This window comes from Capra hircus, chromosome 22, assembly GCF_001704415.2.
Source record: "Capra hircus breed San Clemente chromosome 22, ASM170441v1, whole genome shotgun sequence".
NCBI lineage: Eukaryota > Metazoa > Chordata > Mammalia > Artiodactyla > Bovidae > Capra > Capra hircus.
Window position 1 is genome coordinate 37,545,548 of NC_030829.1, and position 23,789 is coordinate 37,569,336.

Below are 23,789 nucleotides of genomic sequence, written 5' to 3' on the forward strand. Positions count from 1 at the left end.
TAGCATGTATGGAGTCATTTTCTATTATCTCATTTAATTTCAACCCTTACAACCTCCATGGGAAGTAGGTATTATCATCTCCTCTGACAAAGAGGAATTTAGATTCTGAAAGGTAAAATGCAATGTTTACCAACTTCAAACCCAGGTTTCTAACTCTTAGGTGTACAATCATAAACTGGAGAATTCAAAAAGTCTGATCAATATTCCTAAATATCTTCCAAGACAAAGAGTTTCTGACTTAGTCGTTCATTCATAGTTTCAATTTATCTACATATTTCTTTTCAGTTTAACTTTGTTGACAAGAAGAATTAGTAAGAATTTAACTCCAAAACACTTTTTCCTCAGTAGGAGATAATCTCAATCAAAGACAAAGGAGAAGTGTCTGATAATTTTAAAATGTATTTTCATGCTTAAACAGTCTGACATGAACTATTTGTTAGAAAAACAAAGGCCCTCTGTCTAAGTGCTGGACATCCTTATACTTATCCCAGAAAATCCACAAAGTCACAAATGAATCGAAAATTGACTGAATTAGAAATTTCAGTCTCTACTTAAAACTGGCAGGCAGAAATTCAGCCATCCTGGCTGCTTCAGCATCTTCTGAATGGCTAGAGAAGCTTAGGGAAAAAAATGGTATCACTAATAGCCACTAATAATTTGATAGGTCAGAAGCACAGACACCAAATTTATGATCCCTTTGTGCCCCAAGACAGGAATTAAGAGGTCCTAGATCTTTTTTGGTAAAATACACTAATGACTATGCCCAAAGAGAAAATAAATACAGCAAAAAGTGGGTCCAGGCAACTACATTTGGTTGGGTCTCAATCCAGACCAAGTAGTGCAATGAAATACAGACATACTTATTCAACCTCTGTAGGCGAATTACCAATAATTAGCACCATGTTTTCACACAGATTTAGAAACTCTTTATGGGAAATATATCCACATCCAGAGAAGAAAAACTAAGAACAGGAGCAGGTCAGATCCTCTAAAGCTCTACTCCAACTGCTTCCAAGGAGAGTTACCACCTAGTGATTTTAAATTTTTTAAGCCCAGGCAGGCTGCCAATTCAACACTAAAACCGGACTAACAACTGATTTTTCCTATTGCAACATCGCCAGCAAGTCCTGTGTTTTCCCTCTCTTTCCTTTGCTCTCAAACAGCAATTCGCCTTCGCAAAATCAACTAATTTGCTCTCTAATCTGTTACAATTGGAAGCTCTCAGAAAGTTGCCACTGGTATTACTCTTCCTCCTAGTGCCAAGAGGCCAACAAAAAGCTAGTTCAAAAAAACCAAAACTGTGAACATAAAGACAAGACAGGCACTAAAAACAAGAAGTGTGGAGACAGAGTAACAATGGGCCAACTCTGGACTTTAAAATGTTTCTCTTGCCAAAGCTGTACCTATTCTTGGGCCCTTGACAATAACAATGCCAAAATAAATGGCCACACTGAGAAATAAAGTTCCGCTGGGAATATAAACTCAATATTTTGGATACCAAACCTCACTCAAGTCCTTGTCCATACTACTACTGAAGGAACAGCTTGAACTCAGTCTAGAGAAGATTGGACTCCTTTAGACCTTTCTGACCACCATGTGCCCAGGACTAACACAGGCCTTCGACAGCAAAGGGGACTATTTAAAGAAAAAGAAAACCTGAAGTAAAAGTCTGACAGCTCCTAGATATCTTTCATTTAGAGATCCACACTTAGTTACAGTTATTTCCTTCTGCCAAACAGTTTTTATAAAAAACTGACCAATAATTAGACTCTGATTTCACTACATAAGTGCACCAAAGGCTTTTTTCAACAGATAAAATTCTGTGACCGCCCCCCCGCCCCGCTGATTTTGACACCTTCATAAAAATACAAAAAAGAAAAAATATCCGATCAACAGCTCCTTGGTTGTGATGATCCTTTTGATTAACCTTTGTAACATAAATCCTATGGAAATAGGCTGTACAGGTAAAGTGCTGTCTTTTTTAAAATTCATTTTTATTGCTGGCAGACAATTACAGGTGGCAAGGTGTCCTTTCCAGAACCCCCTAAGACGTTCGTGGAGACGCTTTTGGAAGCTGAGAATTTCTCCCTCTACTCCTCGCGTTTCATTTGGGTTAAACTCACTGCTGGTCCCAGCGTTCATCACTGGCAATGCGCTTAAACTACACCCAGCCAGGCCTCCACTGAAGGGCTTTGGATACTCCCGGATATACGAAGCCTCCGGAAACCGGATTTTCCAAATGCTCCATCCTCCCCTTTCTTCTTTATCAGACAGCATCCTCGCGTGGGAGGAGCGGAGTGGCTCAGGTGGGCTCAAGCTACCGCCCTGGTCAGCCGGCCAGGATACTTCCCCTGGACTTGTACAAACTCCATCAGATGGCTAGACTCACCTTCGCGACAGAGCCCCATGACTTCGCGGTTTTTCCCAAACTCCTTGTAACTTTCGTCCAATTCCGTCCCTAGGAGATACACACACACAGGAGGAGGAGAGAGGCAGGTCAGTTGCGGAGAGTGTGACGCACGCTCACGCACGCACGGAGTAGGTGCGGGCACCTCCGCGTTCCCCAACCCGGCGATAGCATCTCTGACCCCCAAGGGGGCGGGCCACGGGACGGGGGAGGGGAGAAGGGTCTGAGGATGGGGGAATGGGGGCTGCGCGGGGAAGAGGAGGGCGTGGACACTCACCGTCTTTCCCAGGAAGTTTGGAAGCTTCGACCCACAGATTCCACGACTGTCCCAGCATCGCTTCGGGACTCGGCAGGGGCCGGCGTTCCCCGACGGTCGCCATTGCGGCGGCGGCCGAGGTGGAGGCGGCGCCAGGGCCACCGTCCTCCGGCCGTAGGCGCCGCGGCGGCGGCGGCTGCCGCTGGGGCTGCGGAGGCTGCTGCTGCTGCTGCCGGGCGGCCGCGGCCGCTGCTCCGCCCGCCGCCGCCGCCGCTCGGCGCGGCTCCCCCCTGACGTCATCCGCGGCCCGCTCCGACATTCTTTCCGCTCCTACAATGTAACAAAAAAAGGGGGAAAAGAGTCGCGCGGGGGCTGCTTTTAAGGAGGCGCCGGGGAGTTCCGGCGGCGTGCGCGGCCCGCGGGCCGGGTGGGGCGCGCTGACAGCGCCCCCGGCCGCCCAGACCCCCAGCTCTCCTCCTCCTACCCCCAACCCCCACATCCCCCGCCTTGGGCGCAAAGTCCGCGGCGCGGGCTCGCTTTCGATTTCGACTCCAGTGCCCCTCGGGGGAGGGGACGAGAGCCGGCGGGCCGCCACCGCGGCGTAGGGTCCCCAGCCTGCCTCCGCCGTGGAGACCCGGCGCCGAGGCCGGCGCCCAGAGCTGCCCCCGCCTCAGCCCCGCGCCTCGCCGCGGCGGCCCACGGCGGGGAGGCCCGAGACGCACCCCCGGCCCCCAGGCTGCCCACCCTGAGGCCGCTCGCATCCCTGGGCCGGGCCCGGCGGCCCCGCTCCTTCCTTCCGTCCGCGCGTCCGTCCGAGCGGCGGCGCCCGGCCGGCTCCCTTAAGCGGAGGCGCCTCCCGCCGCCTCCTCCCCCTCGCCGGTCCCTCCCTCTCAGCTCTCTCGGGCGAAGTTTGCACGTCAAGCCCCCGGAGTGGAGCCAGGGCGAAGTCGGAAACGCAGCCACCTATGGAGGAACCAGCCGGCCGGCCGGCCCCGGGGCACCAGCGGGCGGCGTAGCTGTCGGGCCTTCCCGCCCGGGTGCAATCCAGAGAGCAGGGGCGGATTCAAGGAGCTCTTCGCTCTCAGCTCGCGAGCGGCCGCGCGGCTGTCAAAAGCATGAATGGGAAGCCGCCGCTGAGCGGGACGCCTAGCGCGGAGGAAACCACTGGCAGGCGAGGAAATGCAGCCCAGGTGCTGTCCCAGGTGTCGGCCCGAAGCCCACCACGGGAGATCAGCGCGTGCTCCCGGGTTACTTGAGCTCGTTCAGCAAAGAGGAGACCATGAAATCAGTGTAAGATGCAGTGGAGGAGAGAGAGACCGAGGCGAATCCGTTTACATGTTTTAGAGACACGACTCCAAATTTCTATATTTCCCTTTCCAATGCTCCTGGAAGTGATTCATTCACTACCACCCCCACCCCTCCTCACCACCCCACCACCCCCAAGTCTAATTAGTTTTAATTCAAGCTGTTGGTCTCTCCCTCCCTCTTTATGATTTCTTTGCCTGGGCAGGGCGAGAAGCTAGGGCTTAGGTGAATGTACAGCATTCCTAGAAAATACTGTTTTCTGTTAGATATTGTTTACTCAAGCACTGGCCCACAAAACTTAGCACCCTTCCGCAATACACACATTGCGCATACAGCTTTTGCTCAAGTGATGGGTAAAGACGGTAAAATAAAGGGCTACTTAATGCACTAAAGCACCTGAGGTACTTGAAACAGTAGCAGACCACATCAAGCGCTTTTAATTAAGTGTTCTTAGCATTACTGTTACTTCAAACTGTGTGAAAAATCTGCAGCCTGAGACAGAAACAAGGATTTTAATCAGCATGTTTCACATAGCAGTAATATCCGCACTCCTGAGGCACGCGTGTCATAGCTGCTTACTTAGAGGGGCTTTCTTTAGATGGGGAAAAAGCAGGCTTATTCATTTTTAAAAATTATTATTCATGTTTTTTTTTTCTTAATCTGGAACATCTGATGTTACAGAGGTGGCCAACTTACCTGCAAAAGAAACAAAGTCCAACCCTCAGAAATATAAAGATATTTAAAGAAGAGTAAAAAATAATGTAACGTTATTGCATCCTAAACTCAACCCAGGGCTCCTGTGGAAAGTACTTATTTTAGGTTCAAAATTTGAGGGCTTTAGTGGAAAAAAAATTTAAAAATTACATGTATATGAATTTATTTTTAAAATGTTTAGAAATAAGTGTGTAAATTTTTTCCTGGATGACATGCAAACAAAAATTCCCAAAAATGAAGTTATGGATGCTTCCTGTCCTTATCTAAGAAGCAGGAAAAAAAAAAGAATAACCAAAAATAGTAGAAATGATTGGTAGGATAAAAAATCATTTCTAAAGTTTTAACTTCCAACAGAAGAGGATCAATGAGAAAAAATGTGTAGGTAAAACATAATTTCCTTAGTAGTTCAGTCCCTAACTTGTAACAAAGGCCCTCAATCTTCATGTCACCAATGTAGACTTTCAATTTTTCATTCTTCCAAATCACTGAAAAATCTGTAGAATTACAGAAATACATTAAAAAAAAACACCTAACAATGATTTTCTGTGACTAAAGCACACAGTTTATGGATTATTTTGTATCTTGCAATATTCTACATTTAAGAAAAACAAAAATTTGAATTTTATGGCATTTGGAGCTGCCATTAAAAAGAAAAGCTTAGGGCCACCCAGGTATGTAGGTTCCAAAGATAGTTTGCTTATTGAGTTCAGCCCTTCTGATCTCTGAGAGTACAGGATGAAAATTAAAATAAGGGGAAGAGTGGCAAACATGAAGGACAGCCCTACTTCAAGATACTGCTCGATTTCCCCCTTTTTACACGTGAAAATACTTGAAGATTCACTAATATGACTTAAAGGTAATGAGGGTCAATATGGCAATTTGTAATACTTCAACTTCCATCCTTATTCCAGTTTCATACCTCCCCCCTCTTTTTGACTGGTTTAATAAAGAAAATACAACAGGGCTTAAAATAAAAATACTAAATATCCTCTTAGCATTATGATAGTTATTAAGAGAAATTGTTACTAATAGCAGCTATCAATTATTGGGTACCTACTAGGTGCCAAGCATTGTTGGAGGTACCTTTTTGCATTAGCTCTATTAATATTCACAGCTGTGTAAAGCAGGAGTTGTATTACTATTTACAGATGAGGAAAATGAGGGAGGGCTCTGGAGCCAGTCCCTATGAATTTTTTCTGAGTTCATATAGTGGCTCTTCACTTACAAACTATGTAACGTAAGCCAGTTACCTAACTTACTTGGATCATCAGTTTCCTAACCTGTAAAATAAAGATAAAGCCAGGTTCCTTTTGAGGACTGCATGAAAAGATACATGGAAAGCACAAAAAAAAGACAAAACAAACACTATAAACAAGTATCTTATATCACACTGAACAATTCAGATAAATTCTTATCTGAGAACTGCGTTACCAAGTTGAAGATGTGAGCACCAAGAGAATGACAGGCAGTTTCTGGCCATCTCTCTTTTCCTGCAGCCAATGCCTTTTACCAGATTCTCTTCACCCATGAAAAGTCCTAACTCCTTCTAGAACATGCAGTTTCTGATATCCAGAGATGGTTTGGGTTTCCCAATAGCTTGAATGAGTAACCAACAAAAGCCAAAACTGCTAGCTGAGAAAAGTACAGTGTTCTGAAACTCAAATTTAGGCAACATTTTAAAAGTGTTCTTATATAAAGACACTCCCTATAACCAAGATTACAACAGAAATTCAAAAACTTGGTTTGATAATAAGGATGACCTGATGACTTCTTACCTAAACACCCCTCTTCTGCACCCAAAAAAATATGTAAAACCATAAGCAGTACAATTTACATTCATTTATTATTATTTTCATATGTGTTCCTTGTATGCTATCGATCAATTCTCCTACCCGTATACTTCTGATGCTGTCTTACAGTTCTGAAGATCTTCAGTATCTGTCTGCACAGATAAATGATAGGTTTTATAAGGTTTGAGTAATGAAGATTCAACTCATCAAACAGGTTCTGCTTACCTACCATGTATCAGGCACTCTGTTAGGCACCGGGTTGAACACAACACAGTAATTTCACTGAGGACATGAGAAGTAGGAGTTTTTTAAATTCATCAAAATGCTCTTATGGAAAAAGCTGTCACCACCAATTAAACTGCATGTGGCTTAAGAACTAGGCCGTCAGAAGTGAAACGCTGCCAAGTTTTGAGCATTTCATCCCTTCCAAGGATGTATTTAAAAGGTGGCCTTACTTCACCATCCAAATTTAGGGATGTTCCCAGTAGGTGCCAAGGGTAACAAGGTCTCTCTTTACAAAAAGGATTCTCTGCACAGCAGAGAATTGTAAAATGCTTTGTTCAAAGGCCAAAGGCATCACTAAATGCAAAACAAAACAACAAAACAACAAAACAATCTTTAAATCCAGTTTAACGTAAAATGGCTGAAACTGTCTAAAACTTTTCTAAGATGCAAGACCCCACATGACCAGTCTTTTTGTTTGGAAAGAACCACTAGTCCCAATACAACATTTTAATAAACCTAAAAACTAGCAACTACAGTATATTTATGTGTGCAAATTACAGGGTTGATAACAGAGATTCTCCATCATCAACCCCAAAGGACTGCAATCATTTGAGTAACAAGAAACTCGGAACTACTGAATTAGGAATGTGTTGCCGTGGGTTTCTTTCTTCCTAAAATTGGCTGTGCCTTTGTTTACAGCCTTTCTCCCTTCTCTGACCACCTCACTCTCTTTCCTTTTTAATTCTCCAGACAGAGCCAGGGCTCTCTTCTGCATAAGGGGTATGTCCAGGCCAGGCCTCTCCTTAACTGTGCTCCCTCTAATGAAATACCTTCTGGCCTGTTATGGATACATGAGTATTCCAGTAGGGGGAGAACAGTGGAAAAAATTGAATTCATCAGCTCAGTGGCTGGAACTGCTGAAAATCAAGCGCAAAATTAGGAATAATAGACAGTTGAAAAAGTAGAGACTTAAAGATGAAGGTAATTATCTTTTTAAAGACTTAACCTTGGCTTCTCCGGTGGTCTAGTGATTGGAAGTCTGCCTCGCAATGCAGGTGACACTGGTTCCATCCCTGGTCTGTGAAGATCCCACATGCTGCAGAATATCTAAGCCTATGCACCACAATTACAGAACCCATGCTCCTGAGCCACAACTACTGAAGCCCACGTGCCCTACAGCCCATGCTCCACAACAAGAGAGTAGCCCCAGCTTGTCACAACTAGAGAAAGCCTGCCTGCAGCAACAAAAACTCAGCACAGCCAAAAATAACTAAAAATCATATATAAAAGACTTAACCTGTATGTGTAGTCATTCTATTAACTATGTCATTTGCCCAAAAGTTCAAAGCTTTAAATTTTTGGTCTGTTTTCTTAATCATACGTGTGTAGCTCGTACAAGTTCTCCCAAAGAATCATTCACCAATAATAGTAAACTGCTTTGAAAGAGAGAAAATTTAACAATACACATTAACATATAACTTTAAACCGAATAACACCCAAATGTTTCTAGGAATTTGATACTAGCCTGTAATTTTAAATGATTCACAAATCTCATTTAAAATCTTCATTTAGAGCCTTAAAGTTAAAAGAGTTCTTTTAAAAATAGAGGAAAAGGATTAAGTTATAGAAATGGAATGGAAAAATTGGACTAATGTTTAGCTATAAAAAGAGGCTGACTGTATAGTCATAGTTCTAGTACACTGCCTCAGATGCAATAAAATGCAAAGATTAAACACACTGTTAAAAATAATTCCCTATGTCACCTTTGTACCAATCAGCTTTCACTGAAGATGGTGAACTATCACCATCTTTTGGGCCCAGCAGTTAAGAGGATGTGTTCTACAGCCAATACACCCAAGCTGAATCCCAGCTCTACCACTTATTTACTGTATAACTCTGGGGAAAGTGGAACTTCTCTCGCTCGGGCTGTTTCCTCATTTATAAAATGATGTAAAACAAGAGTATCTACTTTATGAGGAGTATTAAGAAAGTTATCAGTACAAAAGTACCCTACCCTACAGGCTTCCCAGATGGCACAGAGATAAAGAATCTGCCTGCCAATGCTGAAGACATGATTTGGATCCTTGGATCGGGAAGATCTCCTGAAGAAGGAAATGGCAACCCACTCCAGTATTCTTGCCTAGAAAATCCCATGGACAGAGGAACCCAGCAGCTGCAATCCATAGGGTCGCAAAGACTCAGACACGACTGGACACACATACACCACACCCTGCTGCTGCTGCTGCTGCTAAGTCGCTTCAGTCGTGTCCGACTCTGTGCGACCCCAGAGATGGCAGCCCATCAGGCTCCCCCGTCCCTGGGATTCTCCAGGCAAGAACACTGGAGTGGGTTGCCATTTCCTTCTCCAATGCATGAAAGTGAAAAGTGAAAGTGAAGTCCCTCAGTCGTGTCCGACTCCTAGCGACCCCATGGACTGCAGCCTACCAGGCTCCTCCGCCCAGGGGATTTTCCAGGCAAGGGTACTGGAGTGGGGTGCCATCGCCTTCTCTGGCACCACACCCTACTCTATAGCTATTATTACTAGCACCCCGCCTGTCACATAGAAAGCCCAATTCTATTCTAGCCATGCTATGCTATCATCATTCTTGCAGGGTAAAGCATGGCATCAGTTATGTCAGTCTTTGCTCCAACACTTTCAGGGGCTCATCACCAATCCCTGAACTTATAACCACTCCTTTCATAGCACTTCAGGTCTTTAACAGTTGGCCCCAGGCCCAGCTCCACCACATCTACAGCGTTCCCTCTTGCAGGTACCCTACAGTCTGGCTAAAATGACCAAATCATAGTACTGAGTATGCTCTCCCTCCACATCCCAGCTCTCAAGTCTGTTCACATGGATCACACCATCTATAAAACTACTCTTCTTTGGCTAAAATCCCCCCTCACGTTCTGTTTCCTTAACAAAATCTTTCCTGATCTTTCACACTAAGCTCACAGGATCTCATACACCTCTAAATCTAAATTGGACCTCCTGGACCAAGGTTAAGGGTAGTATATGTCCTGAAATCATGGTGACAATGAGATATATGTTTAGTCTCCCATGGATTAACAGTTCGCATTCCCAACATAAGAGTATCATTTGGAACATGGAAACCACCTCCTCACAAACTGTAATATGTATGGTCGCCAGGTCCCTAAGCAAAATGCCTTAGGGCTGAACTCTAGGACTAACTGAAAGTGTGCTACTACAAGAGGGAAGGAACAACACAGCTCTTTTCTCCCTTTTTCTGCAGCAAAGTTCCAGCCCTAAGCAAGGACATAGATTCAGCAAACACAACTCCCCTAATTGCCACACCCTTTGTATACATTGATTCAGGAACCCATCCGGGTTTGAACTGCTTCCCCACAGACAGACTGTTCCACAAAGGTTTGCATCCCTTTCCACCTCTAACATAAAACCTTCTTTTCCTTGGTAGAGAGAGATAGCATGCAGATTTACATTTCACTAACATGTGAATGAATGGCTGCAAATGAATACAGGTCCCTATCTTCAAGCCCCAACCCACACAAATATTTTCTTATACAAAGGGAGAGACCTGAACCCAAATGACTCTCTAGATTTCATGGTCCCTAAACCCTTTTTCCCAGAAAGACACAATTACTTCATTCTCATGGCAACTTTGATTTTAAATGGTACCATCTATGACTTAAGGCTAAGTTTCAACATTTTAACCAGTTTTATGCTTCTGACCAGCATAATATCTGCAGGACACACAGACCTTGATCCTGCTCTCCGCTTTCTATCGCATTCTCCTTTCCACCCAACTGCTCGAAGTGAAGGAACCTCAGGAGCAGAAAAGGTAAACCAAAACAAAACCACCACTGATGAGACTCGACTTTTGCCGCTTTCCAGAGCTTCTTGTCTTCACTCCAGACAACAGGTATTTTCACAGAACATTTTTCCCCGTCGGTTTCTGGGGAAAGGGGCAACGCAGCTGCAGTCACAAGTGGATGGTTAGAAGGCTGCAATCCAACTTACTATTTCTTACAAAACAAGGCCAAACAGATAAACTGAACTTCATTGAAATTATCAAACTTTTGTGCTTCAAAGGACACCTTGAAGGAAGTGAAAAGAACCCAGAGAATGGAGAAAATTTTTGCAAATCCTTTACCTGATAAGGGACTTGTATGTAGAATGTATAAAGAACTCGTACATCTAAAACTAAAAAGGACAAATAATCCAATTTTTACAAATCAAAAAGTTCTCAATAGACATTTCTCCAAACAAGATAATACAAATGACCAACAAGCACATGAAAAGATGCTCAACATTTTTTGTCATAAGATAAATACAAACGAAAGTTACAATGAGATATCACACCATACCCTCTAGGATGACCAGTAAGGAAATAAAAACAAACAAGAACAGAAAATGACAAGTGTTGGTGAGGATGTGGAGGAATCAGTGTATATTGTTGATGGGAAAGTAAAATGGTGCAGCCCCTGTGGAAAACAGTTTGACAGTCCTTTAAAAGGTTAAACAAAGAATTACAATATGATCCAGCAATTCCACTTCTAGATGTTCACTCAAAGAACTGAAAGCAGGCACTCAAAGAGATACCTGTACATCAACGTTCATAAGGGCATTTTTCACAAAGCCAAAACATGGAAGCAACCCAGGTGTCCACCAACTGAAGAATGCCTAAATAAAATGTGGTATAGCCACACAATAGAGTATTATTCACCCATTAAAAGGAATGAAATACTGATAAATGCTACAATACAGATAAACCTCAAAAACATGCAAAATAAAAGAAGCAAGACACAAAAAGTCACATATTGCATGATTTCATTTATGTGAAATATCCAAAACAGTTAAATCCATAGAAACAAAGCAGATGAGCGGCTTCCAGGATCTGGTAAGAGAGAAGAGAGAAGGATGGAAAGTGACTGCTTTATGGAAACAATGTCTCCTTTGGGACTGATGCAATAATTTTAGACCTATATAGAGGTGCTGTCTGTGCAACACTGTCAATGTATTAAAAATGATTCAAATGGTAAATCTGCAGCATTTATATTATATCTCAATAAAGCTATTTTTTAAAGCCAACAATAAAATTTGGAAAATTTCACACAAAATTTCAGGTTGACTTCTCTTGAAAAACCTCTATGATCTCATACCATTGACCACAAGGTCCTCATAACAAGATGGAGTTGAACAAGTTGGAGCAGAGGCTGGTCTTGGAGCCCATTTCTGCCACTGACCATCCATCAACCTGTTACCAAAATGTAACAGGACACATTTTGTCTGTGCCTTGGTTAACTTTTCTGCAAAAGGAGGATCAAACCATATCTACCTCATCAGGTTGTTACAAGGAGTTAACAAATTAATATGGTTAGAAGAATGCCTGGCAAATAGTAAGAGCTCATCAAGTGTTAGTTACTTTTACACTTTATGATACTGCACTTTCTTCGTAATAAGAGGTAAATGGCATTTGCTTTTCATTTTTTGTTTTTGTTGTCTTTACAAATGGAGGTCTAGCACGTAATATAGCAATCCAAAAGAAAGAAGTAGAAAGACAGCCAAGATATAAATATTTTAAAGGGATATACAAAATACTATGCATAATACATGCCACTTTTGTGAAAATAAATATAATAACAATAAATCTATGTATAGAAAACAGTAGATAACTATAGACTTACAGGTAGTAGAGAGGGAAGGAATGTAATTAAAGGGGCTTTTTATTAGGGTTTATATAATGTTTACATTTTTCCCAGCTTTACTGAAATATAATTGACACAACGGATTGTGTATGTTTAAGGTGTACAATGTGATGATTTGAGATACTTGAGAAAGATCCACAGATATGGATACACAGAGCTTCACAGGCGGTGCCAATGGTAAAGAATCCACCTGCCTGCCAAAGTAGGAGACACAGAAACGCAGCTTCTATCCCTGGGCCAGGGAGATCCCTTGGAGTAGGAGGTGCCTCCCCACTCCAGCGTCCTTGCCTGGGAAATGCCATGGGCAGAAGAGCCTGGTGGGCTACAGTCTAGGGGGCCACAAAGAGTTGGACACAACTGAGTGACTAAGCATGGACATATATATCTCCAAACAATTACCACAATCAAGGTTAGCTGATGTATCAGTCATCTCACATAGCTACCTAATACTTTTTAATAGCAAACATTCATAATCAGGAACTATAATAAGCATGCTTTTTTTCAAGATTAGGAAATTCTAAATTAATTTTGTTTGAGACTTCCATGAGAGTATCATGAAATTCAATGAGGTGAGCAGAAATATCCTAGACTGATAAAGCCAGGGACTGCTTGCTTTGCTTTGAAACCCAGAGGCTGCAATTCCCAAAGCACCAACCTTGCTTCAGTTTCCTTCTTAAGAACTTGTGGAGCGGACACTGCTGGGTTTTAACACTGCCAACAGAAGAGAATCTAAACTGCTTGCCTGGCAGTCAACAACTTTCACTACCTGACTCAACATCCCTTTTTTTTTTCTTCTAGCTTTATCATCTATCACACCCCCTTACAAAGACTCCACTCTAGCTAGACACGATGTAAAACACGTATCCTTCAAATACTTTTCCACATGCCATCCTTTTTTTAAAAAAATTGAGGTAATATTCACATAACATAAAATTCACCATTTTAAATGTACAACTTAGTGACACTGAGTGCACTCACAATGTGATGCAATCATACTCACAGCCTTGTCTAGAACATGTCATCACCCTGAAAGGAAACCCTATACCCACTAAGCAGTCACTCCCCATCTCCCATCCCTCCCCCAGCCCCTGGAAACCACATGTTTTCTTTCTCAATAGATCTGCCTATTTTGGGTATTTCACAATATTGAAACAATACAGTATGTGACCTCTTGTGTCTGACTTCTTTCAGTTAGCATACGGTTCAAGGTTCACCCAGGTTGGAGCACATATCTATAACTTCTTCTACTTTATGGCTGAATAAAATTCCACTGTGTGCGGATATATCATCATTTACTGATCCATTCATCGGTTGACGGATGTTCGGGTTCTTTCCACCTTTTTACTTCTATGACTAGCTGCACGCCATTATTTTTTCCCTTTGTTCAGCTTCATGTGATAATCAAAATCAAGCTTTCTTTCATGTGAGGTTCAAATCCATTCTGACCTTTCCCAAGCTAGCCTTGTCCCAAAGTCCTCACCTTTCTCTTACTTCCTTTATCACTTCTATACCCAAAGTAGCGAAGTGTCAGCACATGGCAGAATCCCAGACTTATTCAGGTTGACTCAAATTCTTTTTTACATTGCTAACTTTGAAAACAATCAAGAAAATTCATTAAGGTTAAGTTTCCCATTTTCTTAACAGTTTGATGGGTCTGGGTTATTTCAGTAACCACAGTTTTAACTGCTCTCACTGTTTTTACCCTTGCTCCCTATACCCTAACTGAATACACAGAGTGCCCAGAGTGGTTTTATTAAAACAGAAGGCAGATCACTGTATTTACTTATTATATTTGCTATCTGTTATCTGTTCCAGTGGCACAATGGCAGGGGCTTGTGTTCCTTTCATTTACTAATTAATACTCAGTGCCCAGAAGAGCACACAGCATGTAAGCAGGCACTCCACTAATACTTGCTGAATGGATTTTGGGGCCTACAGTCAGCTGGTACTGAAAAAGTGAGCCCTTTGAGATTGGTCATGAATCTAATAGTTTCTCATAGTTTTACCTGGTGCATTTCATTCCTCCACACATCTGATCCCTGCAGACTTGAGTCTGTGATACTCCTTTAAGCCCTTGTCACTGGTTTCCTGCTACCCTATTGTATGTACCACTCTGATGGCAGAAAGCGAGAAGGAGCTAAAGGGCCTTTTAATGAGGGTCAAAGAGAAGAGTGAAAAAGCTTGAAACTCTAACATTACAAATAAGATCATGGCATCTGGTCCCATCACCTCATGGCAAACAGAAGGGAAAAAACTGGAAGCAGTGACAGATTTTATTTTCTTGGGCTCCAAAACCATTGCAGACAGTGACTGCGGCCATAAAACTAAAACACACTTGCTCCTTGGAAGAAAAGCTATGACAAACCTAGACTGCATTAAAAAGCAGAGACGTTACTTTGCCAACAAAGTTCAGTATAGAGAGCTGGACCATAAAGAAGGTTGAGCACCAAAGAATTAATGTTTTTCAATTGTGGTGCTGGAGAAGACTCTTGAGAGTCCCTTGGACTGCAAGGAGATCAAACCAGTCAACCCTAAAGGATATCAACCGTGAATATTCATTGGAAGAGCTGATTCTGAAGCTAAAGCTCCAACACTTTGGCCACCAAATGTGAAGAACTGATTCACTGGAAAAGACCCTGATGCTGAGAAAGACTGAAGGCAAAAGGAGAAGAGCAAGGCAGAGAATGAGATGGTTGGATGGCATCACCAACTCAATGGACATGAATTTGAAAAAACTCCGGGAGATAGTGGAGGACAGAGGAGCCTGGCGTGCTGCAGTCCATGGGGTTGCAAAGAGTCAGACATGACTTAGCAACTGAACAGTAACAATCCTATTGTATTTTATTTTTCATCAGAATAGTAGTCTGTGAAAATCACCTCCTATTGCTCTCTTTTCCTCTTCAGGGACAATCCTGCACACAGTAGAAGCTCAGTAAACAATTATAGACTAACGAGCTCCTTTAGCATTTCTGTCAGATATGTTTTCTCTCTACTTTCTCCTCTCACCTCCTCATATCCCACCCCTGCCAGCTGCTGATCACCATCTAGGAAAGTCCTGCTTCTCTTTCCTCTGGCGCTTTTTAGACATTCCACAGAGAATGCCATCCTCGGTGATGACTGTGATGATCACTGCAAGACACCTCTGCACTACTGGCCTTTCGGCTTTGGGCAGGAAAATTTTAAGGGCCGCCTATTTTGAAGGTTGAGACTACATAGCTACCCAGTCCTATGTTCTTCTAAATACCTTAACGAAACTGCCACATCCTTCTAGAAGCTCCCGTTTCTGCTTCGTCATGGTCAAGATGCATGTTCATGTTGTCCACATGTTCATGTTGCTACAGATGCCTATAACCTGACGGAAGCACTGCAGTTTGTCATCTAAATATGTAAGCTGATCAGTTTCAGAGGCTGAAACTCTTTTGGTCTTTCCTGTTTGGATTCTTTTCAGTTTTATTCTTCAATGACTCATCTTAAACTGCATCTTAACTTGGAAGCCCCCTCATTTCTTTTAAGAGTAGATGGGAGCATAGCTCTCTCTTTTTTTTTTTTAATAATAAAAATTCCTCCAGCAGTTTTTCTCCTTTTTCACATTATATGAAACATACCACCTTCCTCCCCAGATAGTTAAGTGGAAAATCACAATCGTGTAGTGAGAAACTCAATGAACAGTGGCTGCTATCTTTGTGAATATCTGGGACTGCTCATGAGCTGAGAGCTTTCTGGCAGGCTGGGCAAAGACACCGGGCCCAGAAAGTGCGCCTGAAGTCCTCCTGCCTATTTTACAATTTCCTTAAACTCTCCCCTGCCCTGGGCAGCTGGGTCTACATTGCTTGTAGAGAGAAGAAAACAGGAGTTTGGCAAAGTGAAACAGGACAAAATACAAGAGCACATCTTTACACAGCTTTACAGGAAAAGGTGACTATAGATGGGGGGCGGTGGGGAAGGTGGTAGGGGTGGATTTCCTATCTCCAAAATATTCCAAAATTCTTACTGAATTTGGGGGAGGGAGGGTTATTTTGAAGATTTTAATCTGACAAACATCTAAAATTACTGTACTCTAAAATTCACTGTCATTTCACATTAATATGATCATATTTGGGGTTATGCTTAAAATTGAAGATCTTACTCAGATACCTTAAATTTCAAAAATTACCATTGTTTGGTAGAACTCAAACTCTTATCATCAGAGGCACTGCAGCATTTATTCAGCCCTGCTATGGTGAAAGAGCAAGTTACCTTTTCTCTGGAGGGCTGGCCAAAAATCTGGATCAATTCACTAGTGGATCTTCATCTGCTGTGATTGTAGCAGCTCTTTCTTCTTAATTTTACTCAGACCTACCAAAAAAAAAGAAAACAGGCAAAGCGATGAAACAATGGATAAAATGAATCAGAAATCTACAGTCTCATTAGTTGCCAGGGTCCCCAAATTAATATATGTGCTTTAAAATGTCAAAGTGTTAAAATTCGAGGCACTGTACCAGTTTAACAACAAACTCAATTCAATTTTTTTTACAATGAATTTAATTGGCTAATTTATACAATAAACTAAGAACAAATGACTACTCAATATGTACAGAGTCAGCCTCCTGGGGCTTAAAATCACTGTGTGTAATTTGCCACTAATGAGTTTTCACTTAATTTTTAAAATGGCTATTCAGGAAGCCTGCTCCTATGAAACCTGTCAGAATCACAGATTTAAACACACACACACACACAACACACTGAGTGAGAATATTATTTGGAGAGCTCTTTCTGTCCTTTATCATTCAGCAGTTTATAAAAGCAATTTATAATGGTACAGACAGGAAACAAAAGCTCAGTTAAACCATCTTTCTAAAAAGCACACATACACACACAGACACAGACACACACACACACACACACAAACCCACTCCCTTATCTATGTATTTTTGTACTTGTGCATACACGCACATTTAAAGTAGAATGTGGGTACTATTCAAATTAATTGGGGGGGGGGGCGCACTGAGGTACAGAATCAAGGGACCGGAGATTAACAAGCCAGAGTTAGAAATTAAGCTGGTGTATTAACAAGACAGAGTTAGAAATTAAGCCGGTGTTCAAGGCTGACAGGCAGCAGGAGAGAAAGAACAGCAAATACGGGCAATGACACAACTACGACACAGATGCTGTTCAAGTATAAAGCACAAGGCAGGCTGCTTTCATATGAAAAATTCACTAGCAATACACTTCTCTTCCTATAATCCTCACTGGCTATTCATAAAGGTTGGGAGGCAGGAATACTGCTTTCCTCAACTCATATTTATTATCATACATTCGAAGATGGCAAGCCAAATATTTCTAAGGTTTGAGGTGCTAATAAAGCTTCTGCCAAACTCAGTGGCTGAAATTCTATGCCATGTTTGAACATTTATTCAAAATTACCTTTATTGGCTTTTAAGTTGCTCCTGGATCATATCCCTCCCTTCTCCCTTTTTAAACAGTTTGTTTTATTCACTCATGGAATATTATTCAGCAATGTAATCACTCCTACAATCTTTATAAGCCAGCTGTTTCTCAGATTTCTAATTGCATCCCAGTCTCGTACCTTTTAAAAGTTTTTTTCTCTGATTTCTATTTTAGTGTTTCTTTTCTGCCTTATTTCCAATAAAAGCCACTATCCTGTTTAACATGTCTATCCTGAGCCAAAATTCATTTCTTTGCATTCTAAACAGCTATGCCAAATTTTACAGCTATGCCAAATCACTCCAAGGAAACCTACAAATTCCCAGAAAAGAAGCAGCCACTAGCCACCTCCCTGATGGTTATTCCTTCAAGGTAGACTGGAGATGCAGACAGAAGAACACTGGCATCGTATGTGCTTGACCTTACTTCTCCAGGTCAAGCTAGTTTTCAATTTTCCATCAGGATACTTCATCTACATCTCCAAGTATTCAAGGAAGTCATCAGATCTTGAGTGCTGCAAAATTTCCCCCAAGACAGTGTTTGCCTTTAAAAGAATTCACCATTTACTGGCCTGAATACTGTAAAAATGCTTTAAGAGAAACCCTATTCTTGGAGAAAAATGGTAGTGGCAGCTACTAAAAATAAGCATTTAAAAATAGTAACTTTTCTCAGAATAGGGGTCAGAAATCTTTCTTCAATAGGAAAAAAGAAAAAAAAAACTATCACGTTTGTATATGTTCTTTCACTTTATCTCACAATAACACTGTGTTCAAAAGAGCTGTTATTATGATCTCCATTTTACTACTGAGGAAACTGAGAGGTCATAATTTGTTCAAGATTACCCAGCAAATAAATGGTTTGAAACTAGAACCAGAACGGAGGCCTTTGGTGCTATTTAGTTCCCTTTTCAGTACACCAAACTGTCTAAACAGCCGCTTTATTTTGTTTTGCGAAGAGAAAGAGAGATAATTTAAAAGGACGACTGAAGAATATTTCCGAACAATAGAAACATAAAACTTGATAGCTTTTACTCATTCACTACCTATTATGTAACAAGCATTCAATAAATATAATTTTTAAAGCTTTTCTAAAAGTGACAGCCCATTATAGGTGGGAGAGGAGATGGAACAAGAAGACAAGGCATAATTTGAATGTTCTCCAGAGTCCTGAGAGGCATAGATTTACTTTCTTTCTCTTTTGGTTGGGGGGTGGGAGTGGAGATTGTAGATGATGCCTTTTGTCTAGAGCGGCTGTTGAGCCCATGGTGATTCTGTAAGCACCATATTTCCCAATACCAAGTCATGTCCATACCATGGGACTCCAAACTCCTCTCGTTTTGGCCAAAGCTGGACACATGATCCAAACTAAGACATTCAATTCGTTCTCCTGAGAACTAGAAACTGGGATGAACAGGGTCTATTCTGGTTTATGCTGCAAGCTTTCCCATGTGCTCTCAGTGTCTAGGAAAAGACCAGTGAGCCAAGACTGATGTGTGAAGATGCTGCTCAGAGTAAACCAGCCCCAGGAGGCCCTGGAACCCCAGAGGACAAAAAAGGAACTGGTTTCTGCCCAAGGGGTTCCAGGGCTTTCTTGTCCCATGTATAGTCTCCCAGAGGATCCAAGCACATCCTCTGTAGGGTTTTAGGAATCCCCTGGACCTGCAGGGTAAATGGCCCCCTAACCTGAGTTTAAATTCTTGGAATTGATTTCTGATAACTGCAACAAAAATAATCTTGCAGAAAAGACAGTAATATTTTTGTACTACTAAATAAATAAATGGGCAGATATCCAGCAGAATTTTATATAAAAGAGGATCCTGTGGAATGCCCAAGGGTTCAGAAAGTCTTCTCATTAACTTTAAATAGCAAAAAACCCACACTGTTACATAGGCAGCCCCTTATCAGTTTTAAAGAAAAGAACTCATTTTCTAGGAGTAACATTTCTATGTCCTTTTAAGACTGAGAGCCTTGTTGCAATTTAAGGCATAATCTGGATCACTTCTTGTTATATAATTGAGTCTATCAAAATTAAGCAAAACTGTACTAACCTTGATAGAGGAAAGGAAATACAGGCTACAATGAGTTGGCCCTGTTTTTAAGCATGAAAGTACACACTTTCTATTTCTTAAATTTTCTTCACTTCCAGCTTTCAGAGAGGCTGTGAAAGAGAAGAGAAAGGGCTGCAAAGGGAGGCCCAACAAGAAGGACCACAAAGGTTCTGACTTGATTCTCTCTTCTAAGCTGGAAATGAGGGAAGGCCGACTCCTCACTCTCCACATCTCAGGAGAGGGCTACCCCAGTGGGTTTATTTATTCAGTGAGAACATGTGGAGCATGCGCCCTGTGCCCAGTGACATGCCCTGAAAGCACAGGATCCAGGAGTGTATGAATCTGAGCCGCCTGCTAGGTTACACGTTCTTCTCTCCATTCTTCAACTCACTGCAAAGACCATGGGCCTAAAACAGTTTACTGTTTTGTCTGTCTGTTTAGTGATCTTACAGGACAAGGGTGGGGAGAGATTTGTTGGTAATATTTAAAAAGTGGGGAAATCCACTTAAAATTCCATATTTCTACTTTCTCTTCCAAAAATGTGGCTACTAAGGCTAGCTCTCCTGCATGGGGCTGATGCTATGTTATGGGCTGCCTCTCGTCACTGAGCATCTACCTCTCAAAGTACGCAGCTTGGCTACATGACTGATTTTCCTTCCAGCCTTGTCTCCTGTCAGAAGCCAAGCTTGTGACTCTGAGCCTTTGTTGCTTTCCTGTCTCCCAATTGAAAAATCATAAACCAAAATTTTTAAAGCTGGTTGTTAACTGTGGGCATATTCTCCAAAAACATGATTTAAATGGGGTCCTTAGTTTACTCACTCGGAGAAGGCAATGGCACCCCACTCTAGTACTCTTGCCTGAAGAATCCCATGGACGGAGGAGCCTGGTGGGCTGCAGTCCATGGGGTCGCTAAGAGTCAGACACGACTGAGCGAGTTCACTTTCACTTTTCACTTTCCTGCATTGGAGAAGGCAATGGCAACCCACTCCAGTGTTCTTTCCTGGAGAATCCCAGGGACAGGGGAGCCTGGTGGGCTGCCATCTATGGGGTCGCACAGAGTCGGACACGACTGAAGTGACTTAGCAGCAGCAGCAGCACCAGTTTACTCACCGTCCTCCGACTCAAGCTCCACCTCACTTTCACCCTGACCAGTTTTCTCCCTGGCAAAACAAATTTAAGAATGAAACTCTACACAGTTGACCATCTCATCTGCAGGTTCCTCATCCATGGATTCAACCATCTGATTCGACACTATGTTTACAATCTGCAGTTGAAATTGTGGATGCAGAACCAGTGGATACCATGGGACTGGATGGTCCACAGCGCAATCCTGGACCCAATCTGCCACAGACACCGTCAAGTTTCTGTAACTCCTGAGCCACAGGACTGCACTAAGGGTCACTCCAGTGAACACCAAAATAGTCTGAAAGCAGAACTGGTAAAGGAGGAGCTGAAGCCACTTGCTAGGAGGACTGCAGCACCTTTGCCTAGGTTTCAAGGATACATCTTAGTGCCCTGCAGTTAGTTGCGGGCTTTCCTGACCCTCCATGAAACTTCTTATGTGGAGTCTGAACATTTTTAAAGGACCCTCTGTTTTCTGACAGCTTCTATCTATACACCCGCATACAGCCTCTCTCTTCCCCAAAGGGTTCAGCATAGTCATGCCTCACTCCCTTTGCCCTTTTAGGTCTCATGGTTCTTCCATCTCAAGTCCCAACTCTCCCAGACTTCTCTGAGATATACTGGATTCTCCATCCTTTTAGCTCAGGCGTCAGCAGGCCATTTTTTCCATCAATGGTGACTACAGTACACTATTTTACCAGAACCCTAAGAGAGAACCAAAAGTGTAATAGAATTCCCAGTGCCCCAATTTGTCTGTGAAAAATCCTCGGTCAAGTCAGTGAGTTTACAGGTTGATTTACAGAAGCACACAAAAACAGTAACAATAGTAGCAGCTGTCATGTACTAAGCACTTACTATGTGCCCAGTACTATTAACACATTGTTAACTTCTCTGGTGCCTCAGATGGTAAAGAATCTGCCTGTAATGTGGGAGGACCTGGGTTCAGTCCCTGGGTTAGGAAGATTCCCCTGCGGAAGGAAATGGCTACCCACTCCAGTATTCTTGCCTGGACAATTTCACGGACAGAGGAGCCTAGCAGGCAAAGAACTGGACATGACTGAGTAACACTTATGTGTGTCATCTAACTTGATCCTCCCAGGTCTATGATGTTGGAACGTTTACTCTACTCCTTTAACAGAGAGAAAACTGAGGCTTGTGAGGAGAGGCCAATAAGGGGCAGACCTGAGGCAGGTGCATCCCTGAGGTGAGCTTGTATCATTCCTTCCCACCTCTATTCTTTCACACCTGCTCTTCCTGCCACCTTCAATTCCTTTCTTCTTACCTTTCAAGAAACTCACCTCCCTAAGGGGGTTTCTTAGAGGCAAGATCTGCAACATTTCAATCATGTTTCTCCAGGGCTGTTAATAAATGCCTGCTGAATAAAACTGGGTTAAATGGAACCACAAGCTCTGACAATTATCCCTCCACTGAAAGTAAGATGGACCTGGGAGGGATGTTCTTCTCTTGCTAAGAACTTGCCATCAGGCCTGAGCAAAAAGTAGCTCTTCTGACATTAACCTCACTCTTCCCGGACAAATTCACCATAGAGCTGAGGAAGTTCCGGGAAGGAGGGAGGATGGGTAAATTACAGCCCAATACTCCTGTTATCCTCTTCCGAGAGGAATAAAAAGTCTGTGAAGTCAAATGGAAGGATGCAAGCCTGGGGGGACAGAGACGGTTTCTCCTCTAATATTCTGCCAGAGGAACATTAATCTCCTATTACCAAACTGGGGTTCCAGAATTCTAAACTTCATATAAATAAACTCAGTTAAGTCATTCTTTGCTACTCGAGGTGGTCCTTTAGGAAAGATAAATGAACAGCTAGCAACTATTTAGTTCTGGGGTCATACATACTAACATTATCAATAATAATAACTTTCACTGAGTGTTTACTCTGGGCTAGACCCAGTGCTAAGTATCTGACAGGCCCAGTCTTATTTGATTTTCACTGCAGTCCTATGGACAATATTAATAAGGAAGGAAATAGGAGTTTAAAATAGTTAAATGGCTTGTCCAAGGTCACTACAAAATGGCTTACAATAAAGGCAGTGGCTAATGGGACAAAAGTGTATTTTTTATGAACAATGCTTGCAGGCTTTTTAAGTTCTATCCTTCCTCTTGAAATAATGCTACCTAAAGGCGGGCTGAATAGTCTACTACAAATCTCTCTTTAAAAGATCCAGAAAAAAAATCCCTCCTCTTCTATTAAGCCCCTCTAATTATTATCTATGATAGATTGCCAGTGGTCACCTATACTCACATTCTCCCCCTTCTGAGCACACAGTTAGACTAACTTTCCCAATACGCACTGTAGTAAGGTATAACCATATGACCGAGTCCTAAAGCTTGAACAGAATGCTGTATGCCACTTCTAGGCTTGGCCCATAGAAACCTCCTTTTCTTAATCCTCAATCTCTCATACCCTCTGCTGGTCAAATGGAGAGGGTTCCAAGCACCAAGAAGTGAGCAAAGCCACAAAATCTCACCTGTGAGTGCCTGGGAAAGTGAGAGCCTCCTTGCCAACACACACAGAGCTGTGGCTTGAGTGAGAAATAAACATGGACCGTGTTAAACTACCGAGGTCTTGGGCAGTGACAGCAGTCAACCTACACTAATGCAGTATTATTGTCACTGCGTCATCAGCATTTTCCTTGCCAGTGGCACAGCTATAATTTATTTAAAGTACACTAAGTAATGGGCTTTCTTGGTGGCTCAGGTGGTAAAGAATAGGCCTGCAATGCAGGAGACCCAGGTTTGATTCCCGGGTGGGGAAGATCCCCTGGAGAAGGGAATGGCTACCCACTCTAGTAC

The 23,789-nt window shown here is 42.5% G+C and overlaps 1 protein-coding gene across 3 annotated transcripts in view; it reads right to left on the minus strand.

The window, feature by feature from the left end:
- Positions 1–23,789, minus strand: part of ATXN7 (ataxin 7) — a 139,478-nt gene that overhangs the window by 93,566 nt on the left and 22,123 nt on the right. The window contains exons 2-4 of one of the 3 annotated variants that reach the window (XM_018067123.1): positions 16,622–16,720; positions 2,685–2,993; positions 2,390–2,458 (exon numbers count right to left, since the gene is read on the minus strand). In XM_018067123.1, coding sequence (XP_017922612.1) covers positions 2,390–2,458; positions 2,685–2,982 — 367 coding nt within the window. In that variant the 5' untranslated portion in view covers positions 2,983–2,993; positions 16,622–16,720. Of the gene's footprint in view, positions 1–2,389; positions 2,459–2,684; positions 3,165–3,407; positions 3,731–16,621; positions 16,721–23,789 lie in introns of those variants that run through there. The other 2 variants (XM_018067124.1, XM_018067122.1) reach the window with 2 other exon arrangements.